The sequence below is a fragment of the Chrysoperla carnea genome, chromosome 1, assembly GCF_905475395.1.
Source record: "Chrysoperla carnea chromosome 1, inChrCarn1.1, whole genome shotgun sequence".
NCBI classification, from domain to species: Eukaryota; Metazoa; Arthropoda; class Insecta; order Neuroptera; family Chrysopidae; genus Chrysoperla; species Chrysoperla carnea.
Window position 1 is genome coordinate 35,304,669 of NC_058337.1, and position 26,373 is coordinate 35,331,041.

Genomic DNA, 26,373 nt, shown 5'->3' on the forward strand with positions numbered 1-26,373 from the left:
TTATTAGCTGCGAAGGCCAAAATATTATATTATTTCTGCGGAGCCTAAATTGTCTCAAAATATGAAAATATGAGTATAATACATAGAAGTAATAACATAGAACCGTAATGTAGCCATCCCAACGGTTGATCATTGTAGAGACAGACCTAAAAAAAGTACGTATATAGCTGTCTTCGTCTGTCTTATATTACCTCTATGAAAGACACAGACATGCACGTGTGTTTATACAATAATTCAAAATATTAATATCCGCGCTTTGCCAGGCTGCGAGGCGGGAAGACGATCCCTTTTTTCGGTCTCTTTTTTAGCGGTCAATAATTCACTTATTGCGTTTCCTATGCTTTTAAGCCTCTATGTTATATAACCTCTTTGGTATAATATCATAATATATTTCATGAAACCAAAATTGAATCAATAATTAGAATCAAAGGAACTACTAACATTCGTAAATGTATACTTTCTTAAACTCATATTAAATCCAATACTGTTCTTTTTTTTTATTGTACCTACACCATTTTCTTTTGAAATGTATTTTCGTAAAATGTGTCGGAAGTTGATGTTTTCTGTAGGATCGATTGATATGCGTATATACATTGTTTTAAAATGTTAATCAACAGTTGATATTTCTTTGTTTCATTTTAAAAGTTGATATTAAAATTAATTATTTAAAAGGTTTCATTATTTCTTATTATTATTTCATTATATGGATGTTTTAATATTTGTTTTTTCCGAATTTTTGTTTCAAAGACAATCGTCTATTGGTTATGTAGCAAAACTTTGATTTTACAAAAAATTTCTTAAAATATTATTTGGTCCTAACTATAGTTGAAAATGGCACTCGTTGAAATTTGTATTTGAACAAATCTGTGACGCCAAGAACCTACATGTGTCATTGTTAAAGTGGTTGGAAAGGCTAGGAGGATCTATTTCCATGGAATAAAAAAACATAGCACAAATAACTTATTTTGTACCTTTTACTTTCTTACTCATAAGTCAATAAGTAAGAATTCACATTCACTTTACAGTTTGATAAACAGGGTAAGCCATTTTAACCGATGGACCCAAATATCTTCTAAAATTCTACACTACAAAAAATTGTTTCGTACAAAAACTATTCAGATTAAAGTAGGACATCATATTCTAGATTTGATCTGAGTCTTCTGGATCCTTTAATAGTTAACTCAGATCCTTAACAGTATGAGATAGAATAACACTTTAAATTAGAAAGTAGAACCTCATAAAAAAAACTAACGTTTTTTATCAAAAACATTTTTTGATAATGTTTTTGTTAAAAATTGCCAAAGGCAATAGAGTACATTCGTCTGTGCCCATGACCTTAACCTTCAATTATCGTTAAACTTTTCTTTAAAAGCGCATTTTCTTTTTATTAAATGCAATAATGATATATTTTTAAGTCACATTTCCTCCGAAAAGTAACGATTTTCGAAAAAATGATTTAAAAATTTTTTTTCGTTATTTTAAGGGGTTTAACTTTCTAATTTTAAGTGTTATTCTATCTCCTTCTGTTAAGGATTTGATTTAACTTTTAAAAGATCCAGAAGACACAGATCAAATCTGACGCTAGAATATGATGCCCCACTTGAATATGAATAATTTTTGTACGAAATACTTTTTTGTGGTGTAAGTATTTTAGAAGATATTTAGGTAAATCGATTAAAATGGGTTATCCTGCGTATATCCTGAGATATTGCTTATAGCCTACTTACAGATTCATACCAAAATCAATAGCTGTCAGATCAGTATTTGGGAGTCGCGAATGATGTATTTTACTTAGTACATAGGTACACTTGTAAACTTTAAAGTAAGACATCGAATTCATTATCTTACTCAGATGCTGTGTTATACACGCGGTGATTTGAATTGTGTGAAATGAGTAAGCCATACTCAGCCATAAAAATACATCCAATATTTTTAAACTACTTTGGGTATAAGAAAGGCTATGTTTTTTAAGTTGGAGCGATACAAGATCGGGGTAAGAGGAGTGTAATATTAGTAAATTTTATATATTTAAAGCCAATTGTAGACTAGAAATTTTATTAAATATACCCTTGACTATTTTTTTGATAAGAGTATTGATATAAAAAATATTTGATCTTCAGAATTTCTCAACATGATAATGTTATTTTTAATTATTCTTACTTTAACAGGGAATTCGTTTAGTTGATGCAGCTCCCGCGTGATAAATTTATATTCTTATTATTAATTAATATGTTTTTAACTTTTTAATGTAAAGGGTGCTTTTTTTTATAAAGGTATAAACTTTGAACTTAACTTAAACACATAAAACTAATATTAATCGACACGATGTAGGGAAAATTGGAAAGCTAATTTTATAAAATATTTATTTTAATATGATTATGACCCTAAGGGCTAGCGAGAAAAATTCATAAAGTGTGCGTGGCGTGAAAACACCCACGCCACAATTACGCTTCAAATATGTCCTAAATATGTACCATCATTTGTCTGATCTCACACTTATTGATTATTTTCTCTGGGGATTTATAAATTCGCTAGACTGCGCCGATAAACCACACACATAAGATTTATCGAAAAAAGACTTGACTTCAAAAAAAAAAGAGAAGGTTCTCAATTCGATTGTATTTATTTATTTTTAATGATTGTTACCTCAGAACTTCCGGCTGGGTGAACCAATTTTGATGCTTCTTTTTTATTTTTTTTATTTGAAAGGTACTGCTTCCCGTGTGGTCCCATTTCAATTAAGTACAGTTCTGATAATGGCATCTATGAGAAAATCATGTAAGTCTTAAATTTGCATTAAGTATGTGTCGCATACATAATATGCGCAACAAACAGACGAATATCTCAATATCACGCCAACCGATTTCGATGATTCTTCTTTTAGTAACAAATTAGTTAGTGTACTTCAGATTTAATAAAAATCACAAAATAAAAAAGCTTTTAAAAAAAAAAACTTCAAAAAAAGAAATATTCCAAACAAATTAATATGCACTACAAAGTAAAAAAATAACGATAATAAAATGTAGTTACAATTATTGTAATTGTTTGAGTCGGTGTCAGCCCAGTTAATGTAGCAAACTGTTCTATCATAGTTGTTTTCTTGGCTGAAACCGATTCCAAAAATAACAATAATTGTACCTACATTACATTATCATTATTTTTTTACTTTTTAGTGCATATTAATTTGTTTTGTAATATTTATTTTTTTGAAGTCGGTTTTTTTTTTGTTAAAAGTTTTTTTATATTTTAAACGCACAGAAAACTATATACTCTACTCAGGGCTTCTACATTTTCTTTCTTTTATTTTATAAATGTACAAAATCTTATAAGGTTTTTAGTATCTAATATAAAAGTTTTTTTTTTATATTTTAAACGCACAGAAAACTATTACTCCACTCAGGGCTTCCACATTTTTTCTTTTATCTTAGAAATGTACAAAATCTGATAAAGTTTTACTGACTAATATAATCAAAACACACACTGAAATCGGCCAAAGAATAGAAAGAACAAGAATCTGCTACAAAAAAGTAGTTATATTTAAAAAAAAGTTGGGCTTTGTTGGGTCAAGCTGACGTGTAAAAAGACTGAATACTGTACACCCCCTCCCCCCATATAAGAATGGAAACTTGCTAAAAACCTCTCTCTGTATATGGATTTGCTTCAAATATATACAAATTCCTCTATATTATCTGGAGTAAAAAACCTGCTGTAACGTTTGTAGCCTTTTTAGTAGGGGTAGAGACGGTTCTAGATACGAGGTTGAAAAGTAAAAAATACTCGATTATTATATTTTTTAAATCAACTATTTTTTTTTTTTACAATTGACGAAATAATAGATAAATAAATTTTAGGCTGCTAAAATATTTTCTGTCAAAGAAAATGATTGTTATAATTTTTTTTGAAGATAAATAATAATTTTTTTTTTGAAGATAAATAAAACAAACGTTTGTATAATGATAACAGATGTTCATTCAAATTTTATGAATTATTCTGCGAAATCATTATTTAATAATAAAAAATTTTTCCAAATGTTCTATTGTGTTTTTTTTTCATGATTACAAGAAACTAGGCTTCAAGGCAGGTATATTTATAAACTCCGTCTGAAATTATTCTTAACCTGAAATAATCGCACGACTTTCATAAACATTAAAATTTTTCTGTTAAACTGTTATTAAAAATTTATTACTATAATTTGCAAAATTAAAAATAATTTTTTTTAATAAACGTCCATGGAAGAAGTACCTAACATCAAAACCAAGATTTCACTTGCCATAGTAAAACTTATCAAAAGATCTTTTTTCTATAATTTAATAAGAATATAGTTTAAAAAACTAAAAAACACGCTTGTTGCTTGTTCTAAGTATATATGTATAGTATGGTCATAGGTAGTATAATAAATGTATATAACTGATGGTGTCTTATGCATGGGTATGATATTAGAGAGTTACATACAAACATACAAACATTCATACATACATACAGCTGAAGCAAATATAAGCGTGTTAAAAATACATACTTTTTTTATAATATTCCTTAAAGTACGAGGATGGATCTTACGGAGAGAAAAATTAAAAAAATTACCTGAAAAAGTTTAAAAACAACACTTTTTTATATTCCCATACAGAAGATACGTTATAATAATTAAAAGTCAATTTGAACTTTATACCATGCCATAAAGTTTAAGTGTTAGTAGAGGGATTCCGGGAAAGCAAAATAATACAACGACTGCTTTCAAATGACTTCATTTGGAGCAATAAAAATTGTTCGGGAAAATTTCATTTTTAAGGTTTGTAATAGTATTTTCAGTTGTATGTTTATTAATCATAACTATTATAGTTCATATACTTTTTCTCTTCACTGAATAGAAATCTGAAAAGTATTAAAAAAAATAAAATAAAGAATCGACTGTTCGGCGGTACGAAGTTCACCGGGTCAGCTAGTAAAATAATATAAAATTTAGAAATTATTATAATATAATTTATGAAGGTAAGTATTTTGAACTTTTTTTATAATTAGCTTTTTTAATGTTTATTTTAAAATAAGTTTTTTAAATAGATATAAGATATTTTAAAATGACTGAGTAATTTTTTTTTTTGAATATTTTAAGTAAATATTCCTTTGTATTTTATTTGAGAATAATCATTGTTTTTCTTATTACCAAGTTTGATATTATCAAATTTAAAATAGTATAGACAATATATGAATAAAATATTTGGTAAAATCCAAGTAATAAATTTCTTAGATTGATAAGGGGTTGATAACATAAGAGTACCTATAAGTATTATCAAACATAATAAACGAGAACTCTAGAATTTTTCGAAATAAATTTCGATTTTTGTCCCAATTTTGTAGATCAATTTTTTGTATTATATAAATACGTATTTTGACTACCAAGAAGTCATCATCAGTATGAATTACCTGATTAGGTTCAGAAATTACCAGATTAGCAATGAGTAACATACGCTTTTTATAGCTAATTTATACTGAGGATGACTACTTGGTAGTCGAAATTCGTATTTATATAATACAAAATATTGATCTAGGAAATTGGGGCAAAAATCGAAATTTAGTAACACAAGAGTAGCTAGAGAAATACTTTGAATAAGTACTTTTTTGTCGCCATCTTTAAGTAAAAAATATTTCTTCGTATTAAAGCCGAACCAATTATAGTAAGATTAGGTCAATCCCACTATGACTTACATTGTCGATTGTTAAAGAGTACGAGGGTTATAATGATTTCATTTTTCTTTCGGCACTACAAGTGCTATGGAAAATTAGTAGCATTAGCCTTATCGGCTTTTTCGCATTTTCGAAAATAATATAAAAAAAAATTTAATATTTATATATAAAACAACTCTAGAAGCTATATTTTTAAACTTATTTAAGAACATGAACATGAGAGGAAAGCCGAAGCTCTCCATGTACCATAAAAAATTAAACGCATAAGTTTTAAGGCTGCTCTTTTAGAGATAAGTATCTAAATTGTACAGTTTCTGATTGCTTAAAATGACCCAAAAAATTTACCGTTCCGACTTTCCTAGTAGAAATTAATCTATAGTACAAGGTGGAGATGTTTAGAACGATTAGAAATTTGTATTTTATTAGTGATCTTTACGTCTATTTGATATACAGTTTTCAAATTACATTTACATTAAAACATTATACAGTGTGTCTTAAGTTTTACAGTTATAGTTTAATGGTGAAAAGGAAAGTCATTTTACACTGCCAACAGTTGTGATACCAGTAATTTCCCACGGCACATACTCGAAACAAAAATGAAATTTTCAATTCAGGATGTAATTCATACTGAATCATAAAGTTAATAAATACGAATCTGCTTTAAAATGAGTACCCCACTAGACTTATCTATTATTACCTTTGTTTTCTTTACAAACCGACAATGTGAGGCATGGTAGGATTGGTCAAAGAAATAGGTGCTTAAAAATGGTAACGAGAGAGTTCGTTTAAAGTTTTTGTTCTTACTACTGTTATTTTGAAGATTCTTATCACCAAGGAAATAATGAAGAGCAAACAACTAAGCAGTCAAATTAAAAGAACAACAATTGACACTAGTATTGTACATCGTATGGGTGTGAGTCTTGGGCACTCACTGAAAAGCATTGCCAGAAGATAGTAAAGTCTGGAGTAAAGCTCAAAGACAGAATCAGACAATCTGAAATAAGGAAAAGAATAAAAGTAAACGATATACTCTACCGTATTGATCACCAAAAATGGGGTTGGACCGTCCATATGCTACGGAGTAATAAAAATAAGTGGAGCAAACAGGTTAGTTTATGGTACCCAAGAGGCAGTAACAGAAGACATGGTCGTTAATGAGAAAATGGGAAGATGAAATATGCCTCACTTTGGGATACCGTGGAGACAGTTGGAGGAGGTCTATGCCAAAAGGCACACCAGACCTACAATTCGGATAAGAAGGCTATTAATATTTTATTTTAATGTATGTTGCTGGCCGAGTTAAGTTAAAGAATTAGAAAACAGTCAATATTTACAGTATCGCTGTTCTACTGTGGGACACTAGCACTTCTACCAATTAAAACAAATGAAGTGCCGTTAGACACATAGAAATAGTTCGATTAACATAATACAAGTTGTTTCCCAAAAAAAAAAAAAAAAAAAAACGAATACTGTGGACATGAGGCCGCATAATGCCTATCGCGTTGTTATGGAGCCCAAATATAAGATATCTTAACTGATTTCAAACGAGATTTGAAACATGGGGTTAGTTCGAGTAACATAGGATATAAATAAAAACAAATATTATTGTGGACGTTAGCGATTATAATATCCGCCATAACAATAAAGGAAGCATGTCTTTGACGATTTAATACAAGCTATTTAGGCACTGTTAGAGTACTGATGTCAATTCAAATGACGTAGGATACGTGGCTCGACAAAAAAGTCCGTTCAATCAGCCGTGCCATCGGATGCCTTTAATCTTCATTATGTAAAGTGTCAACTTCGCAAATGTTACTTAGACTGTAGGACTCCGACTCCACAGTTTGGATTAAAATATTTTTAATAGTGTTAAGATGGTAGATGGACTAACCCACATGAAATGGACACCCAATGAATATTAATAAAAATGTTTTTCATTAACCAATTGTTGTCTTACCTTTCTTTTAAATAATGCCATTTATAATTTCAGACATCTTGTATACATATACATATACGTATACATATAAACAACACAATATCGCTTTTATTCAATAAAGATTCAACACAATAAACGTAATTGAAATCCTAATTAAATTAATTAACAACAGATAAAAAACAAGTAAAAATAATAATAATTAGTAAATGACTCTCTTTCTTTCATTAAACTAATGAATTAATTGCTAGCAATATTCTAAAAACAATTTGTTATATGTTTTATCCGCTTTTTGAATTAATCTAACTGTTTTGTAATTAATTTACTTTTCTACCATTTATATATCAAATATTTCTTAGTATAATTTTTACTTTTTTCCTTTTTCTAGATAAGAAATAAGAAAAAATTTTTTCTGTCGTGCTCTACGCATTTTTTTTTACATGAAGATAAAGTAGTTTATATTTTTTTTTTTTTTTGCACAATTAAAAATATTTTTTCATTTATGCACATAATAATTAAAAAGTAATTTGTTTAACTTTGGTTTTTTTTTTAAAGTCCCCGGTTTTTGTATACACATTGCGTCCGGAATTTTCTTTCCGGAAGATCTTTCACATTTTTTCCATTCAAAAGTTTGATTGGGTGTCATTCATTTAACTATTGTTTTGTTTTAGTTTTTGAATTATTCTTCATATACTTACCAGTATATGAAGTTATTGTATAATGGGTCCGATTTTCGAAATCGAAATTTTCAACATATCTTTACGTTTTATGGTCAGGACAAGGCATTAACATCAATTTGGAGAAGAAGAATATTTCCTATGTGCGGTTCGTGGTTATTTTTTTCCTGATCGGTATTGCACGAACAAAAAATGGTATCCACTTCGTGGAGATGTTGATCGTGATTATTGTCGATGATTCGAAAAGAATTTCTTAACATCGAATTTTTTTTTAACTCTTAGTTATACTGGGAAGTTATTTGTGCCGACCTCAGCGGTCGAACCAGCGGAAACGCGAATTTCTTTTGGCAGTTTCAATAAATAAAAGGTCTACATTTTGCAGTGAGTACAGTTTAATGTCTCAAAATGTTTGGGTGCGACAGTTTAAAAAAAATATATAACCCGGCTCAAATTTACGTTGAAAGCAGAAAATTAATTTTTGGTAAATCTTTTAAATTAATTTCTTACAAGTTAAACAGTAAAAAACCTTGCGATTAGGTTTCTAAATAAACTTCACAGCTAGTTCCCCATTTAAGAAACTGCATAATAGGAATGTTGCCTAAATTGTTTTCAATCATTTCAGTTGAATAATTCTCAATGGACGGGCAGAAAAGTGAAGTTGGTTTTTTGAATTTTAATTTTAAAATTTTTGGTAGTCAGTATGCCACTTATGAGCCTTTAAAATTCCTAATTAAATAAAGAGTAAGATTTTGTTTAGTGACGTAATTGACGTAATTGCTATCATCATAGAGATTACATATAAAACTTTGTTTTGCTAAAAGGAGACGGTCAACAACTTTGAATGCTTCCAACTTCTTCGTTTTTTAATCAATTTTAATTTCACTTTCAAATGTTTTGATATCAAGTCTAGTTTTACGTTTTATGGGTAATATTCGACAAAATTCGACTTCATGCAACTACCGTATGGGTGCTAGTATAGATACGAAATACTTGCCTGAGCAGGGATGTAATGAGAATCCTTTCTGTAAGTTGAGGCAGTGAGGAATGTGTTGATGGACCAGTTGACTCTAAGAGTAACGTTTTTTTGCTGATTCATGTTATATGTTATATTATGTTATATATTTATACGTTTTTAAATTGCTATGTACTTTGTCAATACACTAGGAATACATTGAGCCAAGAAAGACTTTGTTTTCATATTTAATAATCTATTAGTAAATATTTAGATTAGAATTAAATATACTTATTATTATGAAATATCCTCAATTTGACTTCATAAAGTGTAATTAAGGAATACTGTAAAAAGTCTAAAATTATTAAAGTTAGTTTAGCTTAGATATTATAAGTCCTCAAGGTGGATTAATGTCATTTTTTGAAAAATTGGCGTATCTGCCATCAAGAAAATCGCACCTTTAAAAAAATTCAAATATTTACCAAATTTCCAATAGTAGTTTTGCAATTCAAAGCTGAAATATGCGCCACGGATTTGTGTCGAGGGCTGGAAGGATGATTTGAAAAATTTTTACCTTCTATTCTTAGAATCTATTGTCCGCAAATTCTTAGAATCTATTTTCTCTCCACATATCGCTTTGTACTCAAGTTTGAAAGGGTGAGAAATGTTATTATTAAATATTATATAAAGCTCAGAAGCGTAGAATAATTTCAAATATTATTTTACAACTTACTTGCTTTTTGAACCAAGATATTAGATTTCTAAGCAAATTTGACACTTTTGGATTAAACCTTTTATCTTCTAAATAATCATTGCACCGAAATTTTTGAGCAATATAATCTTAAACTAGAAAGTTTTCAAATTAGCAGTTCAGGTACAACTGTGCGAGATACAACTGTTTTGTTTCTTAAAAGGGATGACTTTTTTATAGCAATTGCGTATTGAAATATTTCTATGCGTTGTTAAGTTATTGACTTACTATTGCCGTTTATTACGCTATATCGAGCAAGAAAAAGCTAAATATATCATTTCGTAAATAATATACAGATAAAAATGGAAGGGTTGGATTCGAAAAAATAGAATTTTACTTATCGACATAGTCATGTTCAAGTCCTACTCGGCGACAAAGTACAAAAACTAACAGAAAAAAATTTTAGAACTCATAGAATGTTAGATTTTTATATTAGGCTAAAACAATGTAGGCAGTTTAAAACAATCTAGTTATGATTTCCCGAGAATTTAAATTGAACAAACATCAAGAAGTTTTGATCAAAGTGAAATACAAATACTAAAATTTGTACTGGCCAAAAATGTACTTCACATTCCCGATTAAAAACACAAATAAAACGTTAAAATTGAGACTAAACAGGGTCATTTTAATTTATCCTCGATAATAAGCTAACTTTCCGTAGGAAACATAGTCTTTATTAACCGACTTCAACAAAAAAGGAGGAGGTTATCAATTCGACTGTTTTTTTTAATGTGTGTAACCTTAGAACTTTTGTCTGGGTGTTCCAATTTTGATGATTCTTTATCTGTTTGAAAGTGCTGGTGTTTCCCGTGTGGCCCCATTTCATTTTGGTGCTGTTCTGACAACGGCATCCATGAGAAAACCATAAGAGTCTTAAATTTGCATTAAGTATGCACGACAAGAGGACGAATAACTCAATATCATGCTAAACGATTTCGATGATTCTTTTTTAGTGACAAATTAGTTAGTGTACTTCAGATTCACTAAAAATAACAAAATAAAAAAAAAAAACTTTTAACAAAAAGAAAACCGACTTCAAAAGAAAAACTTTTCCAAAATAAATTAATATGCACTAAAAAGTAACAAAATAACGATAATATAGAGTCAGCCAAGCTTATGCAGCAAACTGTTCTGTCAGGGTTGTTTCCTTGGCTTACACCGACTCCAAAAATAACAATAGTTTTAACTACATTGTATGATCGTTATTTTTTTCTTTTTTAGTGTATATTAATTTATTTTGGAAAATTTTTTCTTTTGAAGTCGGTTTTCTTTTTGTTAAAAGTTTTTTTTATATAGAATATGATATTGCATACGTTGATGGGTTTAATTTGTTGGTAATTAAAAAATATTGATCTATAAATATAACATTTATTTATCTAGAAAAAAGTATTTTGAATGTTTGTTTCCCTAAATCATATGGATGATTTGTAGTAAATGTTGATATTATTATTAAATTTATTAACAATAAGATAATAAAAATAAAATAAAATCTAATAGTAAATAAAAAAATGATATCTAATAGTAAGGATTGGAGTTTATTATATTATTTTAATTGTATACTTATGACAAAATTTAATTATTATTGTTTGTGTCGCTTAATGATCTAGCTTAGGTTTTTACAATTTCTAGTACATATTTTAAAAACTCACTAATACAGATGTTTTAAATAACTGTTGTGTTCTATTGCTTAAATTCTTCGTGTATCTCAAAATTGTATTGTTGTGACTAATTGATTTTTGTTAAAGATGAAAATAGAATTAACAAAAAATGAAACTGATACATTGTGTGCTGAAAATAATAATAAAAATGAAATTGAATCATTCGATGATATTTTGGAAATAGTTGGTAGTGATGGATCATTTCAACATAGATTTAATTGGCTTTTTAATTTTGCATATGCAATGATTTTATCCATGACTTTTATGAATGTAATTATTGCATTAGCCATACCGGAACATTGGTGTTATATTCCAGGACGTGAGAATACAAATTATACTGTTGCAGAATGGCGAGAAAAAACTATACCAAAGTATGTATTACATAGTGTGAAATAAAAAATTGGTACTGGAAACAAAAATAGCCAAAATATTTTTTTAGAATCTTGAATATAATTCATATATTTATTTATAAAAGTACTTGAGTTTCTAACATGCAAAGTCAATACTGACCAATGTTTTATTTTGTAACAATGTTATTAAATAATTAAAATAATTTTATTATTAGTGTATGATTAGAAGTTTTTTAATTTTATTTCAAAATTTTTCAATCATTCTCAAGAGATTAAATTAATTTAATGAACGCAAGTTCGAAAAATTTTGAAATAGAATAAAAAAATCTTGTAAGTAGTCATACACCAATAATAAAATTATTTTTTAATATTTTAATTTATTTATTGTAATATAGTATGTACTACCAAAAACCTAATATAAATTCAATTAATGTTCTTAATTTTCTTCGGAGTTTATTTTTATAAAATATATTATTATTTAATTGATTAACTTCTTACAAATCATTTTTGGTATTATTATTTGGTAAATTATGAACAAAGTCAGTTTTATTTGAAACTTTCGTTGATTACCTTCGATTTCAATCTCAATATATAAAAAACAAGATACTGGCTGATAGATCAATACACAGCTCAGGTCCTAGAAGTATGAAATTTAGTACCTTCACACGTTCCTTAAGAGACCTAAGTGTGCACCAAGAAGGGATTTTTGGAATTTCATTCAAGAAAGAGATAAAGCGGGATTAAATTTTGTATATGAAAAACCCATGTAAATAATTTTATAGGCAAATATAGACCAACGTTTGCTATAATGTCATGTTACTAAGGTAAAGAGAATTCTAATTATTTTTCTCAACAGCAGTAGTTATGAATGCTTCTTTGTAAATCGAAAATCATTAACTATATTTTATGGTTGTACGAAAAATTTGAAACAATAGTTTTAAAGAAAAACCATTGAAGATAGAAACTTCTTTAAATAGATTGAATATTTATCTTATAGGATTATCTTTATTAATTAAATAATTATATAGAATATTAAAGATAATAGACAGAAAACAAAGCATAAAAGATTTTCTTACAAAATCAAATATCATAGAATAAATATGTGATACAGAACTACTAATAGTTACGGTTTTATAAAACATCTAATAAATTCTTTCTTTCCTCTCGTAGACATTATGTTCTCCTAATTCATATTTCAAATATCAAAATTTTTATCCAATTTCCTTCTGTTCCTAAAACTAATTATAAAAATAAAAAAATCAATAATCATTTCTGGTGTTTTTATACACAATATTTACACGTCCAGTGTAGCGGATGTGAAAATGTTATTGGATACCCACCCGCTTCACTGGACTTAAAAGTAAAAACCAAAGCTTTCAATTTTGTTAAATGTAAAATAGTCATAAAACATTGAGTATATCAGAGAAGTTGGCCATTATTTTTACATTTGACATTTACTCTTTTAAATTTTTATAGAATTTTTTAATTTATGGTTCAAAATGATTATTATAGATGGAGCAGATAAATTAAAGATTTCTGTAAAAATTTAAAAAATAGTAAATGTCAAATTAAATAAATTTTTTAATTTATTTTTTAATATATCTTTATAAATTATATTTCATGTGTTATTCTGATATATCAGCTATATTGCTGTACAGTTTCATTAAAAACCCAAAGAGTATAGGGTAGAGAAGAAGCAGGAATATAATTTTAAGTGACATCTGGAGTCTGTGGCGATCAACTATTAAGTTTGTAGGCCTTTGCGGGTATGACTATTAAGTTTAACTACTTTGCGGGGGCGACTATTATCTATTAAGTTTAAAAGCCTTACTCGGTAGAGGCGCTGAAACTCGTATACTACGATTTTACATTAGCTCATATGGGCTGCTTCTCCTCTACCCTATGCTCTTTGTAAAAACCATTTGCTAGTTTTAGCGTGAAAGCGTAACAAACAAACATGGTTACTTTCACATTTGTAATGTATAAGGATAGGAATATGGATAGGGATATATCATTATATAAAAGAATAACTGACTGACTGACATATCAACGCACAGCCAAAACTCTTGTAGCTAGGACCATGTAAATTTGCATGTGGGTTTTTTTGGCACTATAGATGAGCCTAAGGAAGAATTTTGATAAATGTAACTCTTATGGTGATGAAGTGAAATTTTGTTACGGTATAATCTTTGTATTTAATATTGCAGTTGTCCATCGAAGCGGGTAGATTAACTGCTAGTATAAAAAATAAAAATCAAATATATTACAAGGCTAGCTTGATACATCTTGGGCTTAAAAGTAAAGACAACGGCGCTAAACCTTCCACCTCTCTTGCTCTCACTTATCCTCCTTGCATAATACTCGAAATAGGGGTAGGGATTGTTTTACAGAGGTAAAATATATGTAAGGATTTTTATTTTTTTTAAAAGTTATATAGCCTTGATTCATTAAGTATATCAGAACAGGTGACCATGAATTGTTTATCGTACTATTTTTACAGAAAATTTTAATTTATGGTTCAAAATGATGCTAATAGAGAGCATAGTATAATGTGATAGTCTACATTTAATTAAATTTTAATTAAAAAAACTATCTTTATAAATTATAGCTCGTGTGCTTTTTTTATGTATGAGCAATATTATTGTACAGTTTTATTCAAATCCATTCGGTAGTTTTTGCGTGTTAGCGTAACAAAATAACAAACAAATAAACAAACATCTTTACTTTTCATTTATGATATTTAGGAATTTCAAGCCAATCCAATTCAAAATTAAAATAAATAAATATGAATTCGTTTTTATCTTTTTTCCACAGAGAAATGGATAATCTTGGACAGATTTCATTCAGTAAATGTAAAGCGTACAGTTTAACTGATGACAATGTTACACAGTGTAAGTTTAAAAAAATTAAAATATTCGTTCACAAAGCCTTACTTAAAACTTTGTATTTGTTTTACAGCTTGCAATAATGGTTGGGAATTCGATAAAACATGGTATGAATCCACTATTGTCACGGATAATGATTGGGTTTGCGACAAAGAAGTTTATGTTACACATTCTTTGGTCTATAGTCGTGTTGGTGAATTTATTGGGACCATAGTGCTTGGATCTCTTGGTGACAGGTAAGTTTAAAATTGTTGCAGTTATTATTTATTGTATATTAAAAATTACAACTTATAGTACGTTCACATTGGCTTATTAGTAGAGAAACTCTTATTTAATGTACAATTTTGGGTTATATTTTTTATTGATTTTCGTTGAAGGTGGTTGTATATTAACAACATAACTTACGCGAGCAGAAAGGCAACCTTATGCACCGTTTGGTTATTTTGATAAAATTGAATATTTAAACAAATAAGAAAGAAAAATTGAACAATCTTCGACATCTACATGTTCAAGTAGCCCATTATTGATAACTGGGAGCTGCAACTAACCAACTGGCGATAATAATTCGTACTAATTAAAATCAGAATAAAACCCGAACACAGTAGTTACAATTTCGACAAACAGATGGCAATACTTGTACTTTTACTTTTTTGAAGGCCAGTAAAAATATTCAAATTCTAATCAAATAAATCCACTCAAATAAGTCCACTTAATTATGCGTCTATCAAGCGATGTTTTCAAAATTAACAGAGGTAACGAGCTGCAAAAAAAAAATTAAAGTGATTTATATACGATTATATAAGTTTTGTAGCTATGACTTTAGCCAAAAGATAAAGTATTTATCGGGGATACATAGAATTTCGGAAGAGTTTTTACAACTAGCCATGATTGTTACCTATATCTGTTCTTATTCTATTCGTATTAATTACTTTTTTAATATTTGTTATGAAAGGTCCTTTTCAAATAAACCTTCACTTTGAATCAGGACGAATTCTTAGTTTTAATATTAACGGTAACGGTTTTAAATATAACGGTAATTTTGTCAAGTTGTTCGTACGATTTTTGATATAATTATCAAATTTAATTATACTTTTCTCTGGCATAAAGTTATTGATTTGCGAATTTAAATTATGTGACGTCTGGTAGTAAATAGTAAATTTTTACGAAAAATAATATAAAGTTATTAAAATTTATATAATTCATAATAAAATTCCAGATTTATGGCGTTTTCATTAAAATGTTTGTAAACATAGATTAGAATTGTATAATTAAAGGTATTACTTCAACAAGGTGACTGTTTTATTACCTCCTTTAGTACAAAAGCATCATCAAAGATTAGCGTTTCATATGTATTTTGAGTATAAAGTTGCAAATAGTTTTTGCATTCAGAGAGAACAAATTTTGTAGCGTAGCCAAATTCTTTTTATATAATTCGTTTCAAAATATATTTAAACAAGCCCTGGATAGAGTCTAGTGTGACCCTTGACGTTCACACAAACAACTTCCCAGCATAATAAAAAACTTAAAAAAAACTCGACTGACTCGAAACCACTCGACCGAATGTTACGAAATAATTTTCGGATGATATTAGCTTTGATTGGCACTTCAACGAAGTCACCGACCCGGCCGAATGTTATGAAATTCCTTTTGGATCATATTTATATTCATATGCTTCGATCGACATCTAAACGAAGTCGATATCATTTTTTGCTCGCGCGGTATCGACGACGAAAAAAATATCTACGGACGTACGTACACACATATACTTCTTCTCCAAATTGGTGTAAAAGCCTTTCCCTAACCATGAAACATAAAGAACTGTTGAAAATTTCGATTTCGAAAATCGGACCCATTACAATAACTTTCTAAATTGAGAAGTTAAAAAAAATGTATAATAAAAAAATATTTAATTATTTTATAAATTAAATAATTTTAATTTTGTTATAAACGGACAAAGTCAATGAGAAGACATTGTTTATTCACTATCTTTGAAAGAATGGATTCGAAAATATCATTCGCTATTTTCGATAGTGATTATTGCTAACGCATGTCAGCTTACTTGGGAGGAGAGGTTCAACAGTTAACATTGCTTCTTTACATTTTTTCGATTCTTATTCAGCAGGACCTTTTAATGTGAATATTTTAAAACGCCAGCAAAATAATTCTTTTTTTTTCAAATATAATCTATTATTACTTTATTTTTTCTTCTACAATTTGGTTGTTTTATCGAGGACAAACTCTTTTGGATTTTTTATCGAGAAATATTTCATTGTGGAATTGTCACAAACATTATTTGATAGGAAAATACAGATCTAATTTAGATAGCTTTGCCCCATCTCGTAGAATCACTTATAATTTCACGCTATATTTGTTATAATAGTATTATTTTATTATTTATAAGATAATATTGCCTAATTTTTTAATAAATGGATTTTATTTTATATAGTGGTGATATTTCGGTTTTGTATCCAACAAAACGTCATCGATTTTTGACAATAAGTTTGGAAATAATTGATTTTGTTTTAATTTTCAGCATAGGTCGACGTCCTGTTTTTATAGTGACCGTTGTAACAATGACAATAACACGTATTGTAATGTTATTTACCACATATAGTTATGTGGTATTTATGATTGTTAGTATATTAAGTTCAGCAACATTAAACAGTGGCTTTCAATCACCATTAACCATATCAATGGAAATTATTAGTGTTAAAATGCGTGCCACATTAATATCAATACAATATTTAGGATGGACAATTGGTATTTGTATATTACCATTAATTATGTGGGTTGTACGTCGTTGGGATTATTTCTTCTTGATAACAACTTTACCAGGATTATTAATATTTATATTTTACAAGTATGTATCTCTCTCATTGTTTATTTTTTAATTGGCCCAATTTTTATAATAATAATAATATACAATCATAGTTTATATATAAACAATAGATTTTTTTTTTAAATCTTGAGATTACTCGTAATCAATATTAGATAAAAGTTTCATTAGTTTAATGTGTAACTAATTAAATCCATGCATTTTATAAAAAAATTTTTTTTAAGAAAAATACAACTTAAAAAATGCACAAATAAAATAAATAATTAATAAGCTTAAAATAAATAATTAGTAAGTCGATTTTTGGAAACTTAGCAATAAAATGTGCTCAATCAAGTCGGTTCGACCGTTTAGGGTCTTCGATTCCACTGAGAAACACACAGACGCACAGATAACTTATAACACTCATTCTTAAATCAATTTCAAAGTGATGGTCCAGGACATGAGATGAGATATGAAAAGGATACTTAGAGAGCTATCATTTTTTGGGACAAATTTTTGGAAATATTTTAATTGTAATTGAAATATTAGAGTTGACTTTGTTCTTTTTAATTATTGTTTTGAATTACCTAATTATTTTACCATTTTACTTTTGTAAATGAATAGAGCCAGGTTTATTTAACCATTTATTTCCATAGTAATTATTTATATGTTAAAATTATATGTCATGCCCTTTCCAAACTGAATCGATTTTGATCATCGCCAATTTTTTAGTTTTTTCGGGTACGGACTAAGAAACATAGATAAGAACACTCTTCGTTAAATTACCTTTCAAGTGAAAACAAAAAAATTAAAATCGGTTCATCCGTTCAGGTGCTACGATGCCACAGAGAGACACACAAACACAGACACACACAAAGCGGTCAAACTTATAACACCCCTTTTTTTAGTTCGGGGATTAAAACAAAAACCCGACTGCGTTAAATAAAATCTGAAAATAACCACTTCTTGACAGCCGGTTAAAAAGTAAAAAATAATTTTGAAATGAAAACATCCATGAATATTTTCCTTAGCGAGCAAGGACATTGGCTGCCATCGAGCTCAAAATGTAGTTCACAAGAAGAGAGGGGTCAATATTCATTTCAAAGTAATTTTTGCATATTTGTGCATTTTTTAGAAGTTTTTTCTATTGTCTGCAAAAAGGTTTTTTTTTGAACTTTTAAGTGATCTTACTAAATATAAGACCTATTTACTAAAAAATCATTTTAGTAAATAGGTCTTATCATACTTTTCATTTAGATTTAGACGAATCCATTTAGGAATTACTAGAGTACCAGAAAAATGTTAAATTTCCATTAAGAATTATGTGTAAGTCTAAAACGATTAATATCCTCTTTCTTATCCACATTGTTATTATTGGAAACAATAACATGGTTTTAAGAATTAAATTTGAGACGAGAATGAAGTATTCTGTAATTACTTTTTAAAAACTTTGTTAAATGATGTTTACCGATTAGTTAAAGAATTTGGAAACTCGCAAATTTAATTTTTTAGCAGCGTGAGCTAAACATCAAAAAGCGAAACATCACTGAACTTTACGAAAACATCATAAGAGGCCTTTTTGATATAAATGACCCAAAAACCCAAATTTTGTTTTTCTTGGTACTTTTTTAATTGAAATTTGACTGTTTATAGCACGCATATTTAACTTTTTAACTATGACGGGGCGAATGGGATTCCTTAGAAACCACCGGCAACATGTATGTCGTTATTCTTCCGGGTATCAGAAATACGAATGAAAGCTTCTGTCCTCGTATTTTGCAGAAGAAACTCCTTCTAGCGCCTGCTTTAAGACTATTGATACTTTATTACGTGTTTTTAATGAATGAATAGTAATGGAGAAAGTAATAAAATAAGCAGAATGATATTCAAAATACAGATAGGTAAAGACTTTTAGAAAAAAGAGTGCAGAACTTTTCCTGGAAGTTTTCAGATAAGCAAAAAAGTGTCTACATTAAAAAAGTGTTATGTCTATATGATAAAAATTTTAAATAATAAATTGTATAGATAATATCAATTATGAATCTTTTGTTCTAAAATAATAGAATAGTATCTAAAAAAATGCAATAATATTTTCATGACAGACATGGGCCACGTTGCGTCACATTGTTGGAATTCAGACACTTTTTATCTCATTTAAGATAAAACATTAACTATTTGTTAAATTAATTAGAAAGAAGTACTTTGCTATATGAAAAAAAATGGAGCAAGATGCTGAAATTTCTTAAACTAACTTCTTTCATTACATTTTAGCTTCAAATTTGATACTGAACGCCAACATAAATGTACCTATACGAATGTATGTATTAGGATCTTTCCTTTTATCTTTTAGATCGCTTCTGAAAACACGGTACAGGGACCTTCCGCTTTCAAATGAGCGGATTTACAATACTAAGCCTATACCTACCTTAATAACCAAAGCAAAAAAAAAAAAAAAAATGTTGATAATGAAATTTATTACTGAACGAATTTTCTTGTTGAAATATTTTCATGGGTGTTCCTGCCACCTTGGAAACCCTGTTTTATCAAATATCTCGTAAACCGGACATCACACCACAAATAGTAGAGATCATTTTTAGATACATAATAACATTTTCTATTACTTTTGTTAAAAACTTTTTTCTGTATAATGCAAAGATTTTTATTTATGAAAGAACTAAATTATTTCCCATCTAATATTCTGGAATATTTTTCAGTAATAAATTTTTAAGAGTGGTATTTATTTCAGATATCTGATTGAATCTCCTCGGTGGTTGGTTTCACGAGGAGAAATGGAAAAAGCATACGTACAATTAAAAGTAATTGCAAAATATAATAAACGGCCCTTACCTGATGATTTTATGGGTAAGAAAATTATTTTCTTTTCTTTTTCTTCGTACAATAAGAGATCGTTTTTTAACCATGAGGAAATTTGTGGAATTTCTAGCAAGGAATGAGATATTCAAGATTAAGTACCTTTTGTGTATTTTTGGATTTATTCTTGTGCATTTAGTTTGGCCACCATATAGTCAGGTTTTTAAAAACATATATACTGCAGTTATTTTTCCGAGCCAACATTTAAAAAAAATAAAGTACATTTCTAAAGCACACAGTTTAATTTAAGTGGTTTGATCTTTGAATTATCATTTAAAATAACTTATATTTATAGAAGTAAAAAGTTCTTAAAAACATGTATACTTGAGTTATTTTAGCGAGGTCTACATTTTGAAAAACAAAGCACACAGTTTAACTTAAGTGGTTCGATCTTTTAATTCTGACTTATTTAAAAACTTATTTAGTAAAAATATAAATTTAAATCAAATAAATTGTACTATTAGGCTCGAAAACACATAAAAAGTTGACTTCGGTAAAATAACTCAAATATACAAGGGAGAAGAATAATCCATAGGACTTGCATAGGACAGTCATGCAGCATTTCTTAAAGCGGTTTTTAAGATGTATATGAAACTAAATATTTTTTTTTGACCACAATCGATTTAAAATTTATATTTTTTTTTGACAAATTAAATATACCTAGGTTAACATTATATTTTAATTTAATCAAATCTGAAAAAAAATGAATTTACGGCTAAACTACTTTAAGTATAATTTACTGTCCTTTGAATTAATATTATTTGTTCATCTTTCAGATAAATTGAATTGTTTAAAAAACAAAGGCGAATCCAATTATGGATTATCCAGTTTAATATCGAGTTGGCGTTTGTTTAAAAATACACTTGTTTTATGTATTTGTTGGTAAGAAAAATGATTCAAAACACATTATAACACAGAATGTTTACTAAGTAACGACCAAAAAATTTAAGAGCATACAACAGACGAGAGTATATGTAACAGGTCTTCATCGGCATACATTGCCATTCGAGAAATTGGTGTAGATTTAATTGTACATAGCTTTCTAACTCTTTTATCTCCAAAAATTCTTGTAAGAGGAAATAGTCGTTCTATTTCAAGTGGGGCGAAAAGTTTTTAATCAACCCCGCAGTTACTGACGGATATTCGGAATTTTGTTATTCTAATAGAAAGAGAATTGAATAGGAAATGCAAACATCGTTTTGTACTAGACTGAATAAAATAACATGTATTGAACAGAAATGATTTGCATTTGTTATTAAACTTGAAAGACCCTACTCACAATAACTTTCGTAAATAAAAAGTTGCTATTATGAAGTCACACCAATGACAAAAATTTTTGGTATAAGTGTTCATAAAATCACCTAATTAGTCCATTTTCGGCGAGCCCATCTGTCAGTCTGTTAACACGATAGCTCGAAAACGAAAAAAGATATCAATCTGAAATTTTTACAGCGTGCTCGGGACGTAAAAAGTGAGGCCGAGTTCGTAAATGAGCAACATAAGGCAAGTAGATCTTGGGTACGTAGGACCCATCTTGTAAAACGTTAGAAAAATATGGTCAGTGAAATCAGATAGAGTACGAACATCATTGGTAAAAATAGAAAGTTCATCGAGAAATTTCAATGTTCATCAGTTGCATTGAACGTCTGTACCAAATTTTACAAAAATTTATCCAACTTTTGAATTTTTATTCATAACATAGGCTCAAGAATATGCTCTTAAATTTTTTGTATTTACTTATGAATTTTTCCCAATTTTAAAGCCCTGAAAACAATTTTTTGGGTCGGGTGTGACCCAAATTATGGTATTTTTAATTTGGAATCGCAGAAAAATAGTACTTTTTAAAATTACCAATGGATAAATTTAAATCGTATATTCTTTCAAAACTGCGATTCCACATGAGCTATCGATTGTTAAACGCCTTATCCAATTAACATATCTAAAACCAGTTTGATTTAACCAATCTTCTGTAATCAAACCAACTAATTTAAATTTAAAATTTTTTAGGTAATCTAAAAATATATTATCAATATAAACATTTTTTCTAAATATTAAGCCATGATTTTTATGAAGATCTTCTTTCATTTTACGAGTCAAAATATTTGTTACTTTGGAGAAAACTTAATATAAAATTTTTCTTTTCTCAACAGGAGTGCAACGCTTATGTGCTATCAAATATTTATATATAATGTCACGAGTTTAGCTGGAAATCCATTTTTAAATTTCTTATTCCAAGCATTAATAGAACTTCCAAGTAATTTAGTTGGAAAATTAACTTGTAACTATTGTGGACGACGTTTTGTGTCATTAATTGCTTTCATGTTATCTGTAGCATTTTGTGTAATTTTACTTATATCTTATAATTGTAAGTGTCAACATACTTTTATGAAAAAAACAAAATTAAGTCGATTTATTCTTAAGTTTATACAGGGTGGTCGAAGTTATAACAGCAGGACTTCAGTAAATGGTATATAGGCAAAATTACATTTGATTGCAAAGATTGGTCAAGAGTACTTTTGCCTGAAAATCATTGGTAAATTTTGTCTGTGAATTTGCGATCAAAAGTGGTTCTGATTGGCACTTCTGTGCAAAATAGGCTTAATCACTAGAGTGTACCGTTATGAATAATATGGTATTTAATAACTCTGGTCCAAACAACTCGATCATTACAAAAACAACTCGACCCAAAAATAACCAGGTACAAAAACAGCTCCTGTCAAAACAACTCGGCACAAAAACAATTCGCGTCAACCCTGCGACTACTTTAACTAACTGATTCACTAGTTGGTTTTAACTTTAATGAGGTTAAACTAGCACGGGTCTGCGAGATTTTTTATCTTTGTTTAACCCTATGATTGCGTCCACTCACTGATCCATGGGTTGGATATGCCTTTAATTTGGTCGAGTTAGCAAGGGCATGCGGGTATTTTGGCTTTTTGGATAACCCTGTGATTGCGTTCATTCACTGACCCACGAATTAGCCATGCCTTTAATAAGGTCAAGTTTACACGGGTCTCCGAATTTTTTGGGTTTTTTTTTAACCTTGTGATTGCTTTCATTCATTAAAATTTTTGGTATGCAACTTCGCTAGAAAGCCAGTCAAATTTTCTTGTAATTGTTCGAAATAGAAATAAAACTATGATTTATTAATTTAATATTGCGAAATGGTTTATTACAATGATTTGGTATTATAACTGATACCTACAAAGAAAAAGTAACAAATACTTAAAAAATTGACAGTAAAATATGGGAATAAAGACAATTACGATATCGTTTTTTTAATGATTATTAACTTTAATTAAAGTAAAAGTAACCAAAATCAGTTTTTTCAAAACCATTTTGGCCTTTTTAATTGGGCAAAAGTATTTTTGACCAACCTGTGCAGTCAAAAGCACACTTGACCGTTATTCAAAAGTACTATTGACCAACTTATGCAGTCAAAAGTTCAATTGACTGTTATTTCAGTCAAAAGTTGTATTGACCAACCTGTGCTGTCAAATGCACTTTTGACTGATTTTGCCAGTTTTGACCGGTTAGGAGTTTTGACTGTAACATATATAATTAGACGCACAAGCCTAAGCTTATGTTAATAAAAACGAAAACCAGCGGTGGAATCTTCAATGCTATAATCCTTTTTAAAAGACATCTCTTATAACACTGGCTTCATTGAAAATGCAGAAATGATGTATGTTAAGAATTCTTATTAAGAAACTATTAGTATTTGCATTGAGGTGAGTGGCGTAAGAGATTTTTTCGATATTGGGTTATGAAACACGCATTTATGTCATGAAGCATCCCTAGTTTATACTGTGTAGCAAATTTCTAATTTTTCTAAGCAGTCGTTTTTTCAATACTCACAGAAATGTTATTGTTTTCCAAAATTTTAAACATCCTGTATTTAAAAAAGGTGGCTTTTTCAGCTATAAGTGTATTAAGAAATTATTATTTTAACGTTATTTACCATTTGCTGAAGTTCTATTGTTGGAATTGGATCTACTGTATGTTCCGAACAATTTATTTTTTTTTATGTTTTAGGGAAAATATCAATGTTAACAATTGGTCTAATATTGGTTGTAAAGTTTTGTCTCTCATGTGGTGTATATGTTCTAAATTTGCAATCATTAGAAGTGTTCCCAACATGTGCTCGACAATCTGGTACAAGTGCGAGTTTCTTCTGCGCTGTGGCAGTGTCATCTTTCAGTCCTTACATAACATATTTGGTAAGATTCTTGAGTTGTAAAATGGAATAGTAATTTTAAAACTTCACCTTTGCTCTTTTATGGATTTTACGACAGTTGAGTCACGACAGCAGTGTGCCAAACATATATGGCGTAGTGAAATTTTCAGAAAGAATGATCCAGTTTTTCTCAAAATATTTTTCTTTACCAATCGATTAAATGGCTCGAGACTTTTGTAGAAAATTCTCTAATTTTTTAATAATTCTTCACTGATCCATGCCTTTTTTATCCATTTTTCTTATTTCTTCCACTCGACCTAGTTACTTTTTTAGAATGATGCAAGAGTGTTTAGTTGTTATTTAAAAATAAAACGAAAAACTTTTTTTACAAAGTATTAATTTGCTTTGGATCGCCTTTTTTGTGGTTCCTTTACACCTCACACTTTCTAGCAACAAGTTTTACTGGAATTGGAAGATTTGTCCAATTTTTTCTAGAGTTTGATCTAAGATATTGGAGATAAAACAATCATCCATAAAATAGTAATAGAGCAACTATAAAATTTAACTAACAAATTTTGGCAACGTTAACATGCTGTAAATTTCCTTCTTTCCAATAATTTTGTTCTGTTTTTCGATAAACGATATAATGTTTTGTTGTTATATTTAAAAAAAAATTGAAAATCTAAATTTTTTGTTGGTTTGTTTTACTAATTTCAAGTTTAAATAATTTTTAGGGTACCCAGTATGATGCTCGCATACCTTACGTTGGTGTATTAATATTGGCATTAATTGCAGCTTTGAGTGGATCATTTTTACCTGAAACAGTGGATGTTCAATTACCAGAAACTTTAGAAGATGCTCGTGTATTTGGGAAAGATCAATTGTATTGGGACTTTTTGAATCGCAAAAATTCAAAATATCAGAAAGCAAAGACAACAGATGAATGTACGGCTGTAAAAGATGTGAAAGTGTAGCTTATTCAATAATAAATTTTTTATTTATTTATTTAATTATTCTTTCATAGATCCTATACAAAATAGTAATACGTAAAGTAAAAGTATATTATTACGGGAAAGAGGCCACCCATAAACTACGTCATATTGATTTTACGATTTTTAACCCCTCCCCTCACCCTTGTCACAGAGGATCACATTTTTAAAGCGCCCCTTATTTAATGTGACGCCACAAATTTTATAATTTAAGAGAAATAATTAAAATAAAACAGCAATTTAAACCTTATTACGCTACTCTAGTTACTTATTTTCAATTTGTCTTCTAATTATTAAATTTCATATCATTAAAAGCAGTAAATACCATATATTGTTTTGAGGTAATTACGGGATATGTTTTTCCATTTCATTTTATGTGGCAAGGAGCCAGAACGTTTTTCAACTTTTACTCATGTTATTTCCATCTACTCCTCTAACTCGAAGATGATTGATCTGACATAATTATAATGTTCTAAGAGAGAAAGTGCTCCACATCGACTCATGAGCTTATTTACCACGCGGTAGAAAGTTCATCGATTTTTTTACGCCCCATGTCATAGAATATATAAACATTAAACAATGCGGAGTGGAACAGAAATGTCTGTGATTTTTAAAAGGCTTTAAAATATAAATACA

The 26,373-nt window shown here is 28.7% G+C and overlaps 1 protein-coding gene across 1 annotated transcript; it reads left to right on the forward strand.

The window, feature by feature from the left end:
- Window positions 1-11,618: 11,618 nt before the first annotated feature.
- Window positions 11,619-25,753, forward strand: LOC123305073 (solute carrier family 22 member 5-like). The gene is made up of 9 exons (XM_044886684.1): window positions 11,619-12,021; window positions 14,815-14,891; window positions 14,959-15,121; window positions 17,419-17,745; window positions 20,447-20,562; window positions 21,348-21,453; window positions 22,722-22,936; window positions 24,607-24,791; window positions 25,483-25,753. Exons 1-9 carry the CDS (start codon window positions 11,738-11,740, stop codon window positions 25,720-25,722), a joined length of 1,713 nt encoding a protein of 570 aa, XP_044742619.1. The 5' UTR covers window positions 11,619-11,737; the 3' UTR covers window positions 25,723-25,753.
- The last annotated feature ends 620 nt before the right edge of the window (window positions 25,754-26,373 follow it).

Excerpts from the sequence above, each read along its gene's own strand:
- LOC123305073 (XM_044886684.1), top strand. The coding sequence starts at position 11,738 with ATGAAAATAGAATTAACAAAAAATGAAACTGATACATTGTGTGCTGAA. Across the intron at positions 22,937-24,606 it reads TTTACTTATATCTTATAATT|GGAAAATATCAATGTTAACA; the intron begins GTAAGTGTCAAC and ends TTTATGTTTTAG. Across the intron at positions 24,792-25,482 it reads GTCCTTACATAACATATTTG|GGTACCCAGTATGATGCTCG; the intron begins GTAAGATTCTTG and ends AATAATTTTTAG.